The sequence below is a fragment of the Propithecus coquereli genome, unplaced genomic scaffold (genome assembly GCF_000956105.1).
Source record: "Propithecus coquereli isolate 6110/MARCELLA unplaced genomic scaffold, Pcoq_1.0 Scaffold39, whole genome shotgun sequence".
NCBI classification, from domain to species: Eukaryota; Metazoa; Chordata; class Mammalia; order Primates; family Indriidae; genus Propithecus; species Propithecus coquereli.
The window spans coordinates 3,577,518-3,579,110 of record NW_012149618.1 but is presented as its reverse complement, the minus strand read 5'-3'; the positions used below and the strand labels follow the sequence as shown (position 1 = coordinate 3,579,110).

Genomic DNA, 1,593 nt, shown 5'->3' with positions numbered 1-1,593 from the left:
GAGAGAAATAGAAAAATCCCTCTTAGGCAAGCACCAGAGTAATAATAGTTGCATGCAAGAACCATCGATGGATGCTGAAATTAGTGGACAAAAGTATGATGAGAAATAGGATATCTGCAAAGTCTCAAAGCATCATTACACAACATATAGTACTTACTAATTACAAAAAGAAAATCAGTTAACTTTTACAGTGGAGAAACCTGGTAAAGAAATCTTAACCAAGTGATCAAAGTTAATATACCAGTAAAAAGCCATATGAACATCATATATTCCCTGACCTGATGTACTGAGAATAGTACAACAACACATCTGTAGTATTCTTGGGAAAAAAATGCATTTCCCACTCAAATGAAAAGAAAATATTAGACAAGCCCATGTGGAAGGACATTTTACAAAATAATTAGCCAGTGCTCTTTGCAAGTGTCAAGGTCATGATAGACAAAGACTGAGGAATTTCACAAGTTGGGGAAACTAAGGAGACTTGACAACTAAATGCAATTTGTATATCGGACTGGATCCTTGACCAAAAAAAGGACATTAATGGAAAAAGTGTCAAAAATCAAGTAAGACTGTAGAACAATTAATACTGTAACAACATTAATTTCCTGTATTTTTGTAACTCTTCTGTAAATCTAAGTTTATTTCAAAATAAAATGGTTTTTTTTAATGCAACATTTCTAGGAGCTTACAGTTTTAACCCCATTGTGAGGAATGACTCATTTTGGCTAATTATTATAATTTTCATATTAAGAGAGATTACCAACTGATGTAAGATTCAGAATACATTTGTTGCTGGATTGTAGCAAACACAACAAGAAAACAAGCCAGTGAATGAAAAACACACTTGCTAAAAACCCCCATGGCACACTGTTCACAAAGAGATAAACCAGAAAAAAGACATGAACATGCTGGTCATAAAGCAATAGCCCACAACACAAATAAAATAACTTGAAACATAAAATGTCAAGAATTGTACAAAACCAACTGAATCAACATGGGATGTCATGACTTTATGAACTTCTGTGCTGTTCACTTTTTATGAGTCTGGTAAGGAATGTTTATTATTCGGTAAAGGTTAAATTGGTTCTGGTACATTCACCGAATTAGTTCTGTTACATACCCAGATTTCAAGTCAGTTATCCTCAAACAGTTTGTAGCATCCAGTCCCACTTTTCCATTCCGTACCACGCTAGATATGAACGGGGAGAGCATTGGAGAAATTCGGTTCAAGGCCACTTCTGGGGACATTTTAACTTGATTTGTAAATCACCACTGAAAGGAGAAGGAAAGAAAGGTGATCAGAGTTTACAAAGGAACTAGATACAACAAGCTTCCTGAAAATTGGCACAGCAAACAACAGTTTCTCTTTCATGAATAAAATACCTCATTTCCCATCTTCAGAGCAACTGCTTCCCAAGATCCCCCAGAAGAAACCACCTCTCTGTTGCTCTGCTACTCAGGACATGGACTACACCACTGCTTTTCAGGAACAGAAGGAACTCTTGAAATACAATTCCCTCCTCCTTCCCAAAGCTGATTTCTACACTGCCACACTCTACTTAAAGCTGTCCTACTCTATCTTACAACTGGCTT

General features: G+C 36.1%; 1 protein-coding gene across 1 annotated transcript in view; it reads right to left on the bottom strand.

The window, feature by feature from the left end:
- Positions 1-1,272, bottom strand: part of BRE (brain and reproductive organ-expressed (TNFRSF1A modulator)) — a 415,486-nt gene extending 414,214 nt beyond the window's left edge. Inside the window, exon 1 of the mRNA XM_012652415.1 lies at positions 1,121-1,272. Within this exon, the coding sequence (XP_012507869.1) occupies positions 1,121-1,248 (128 nt within the window). The 5' untranslated portion in view covers positions 1,249-1,272. The remainder of the gene's footprint in view (positions 1-1,120) is intronic.
- Between the last annotated feature and the right edge of the window lie 321 nt (positions 1,273-1,593).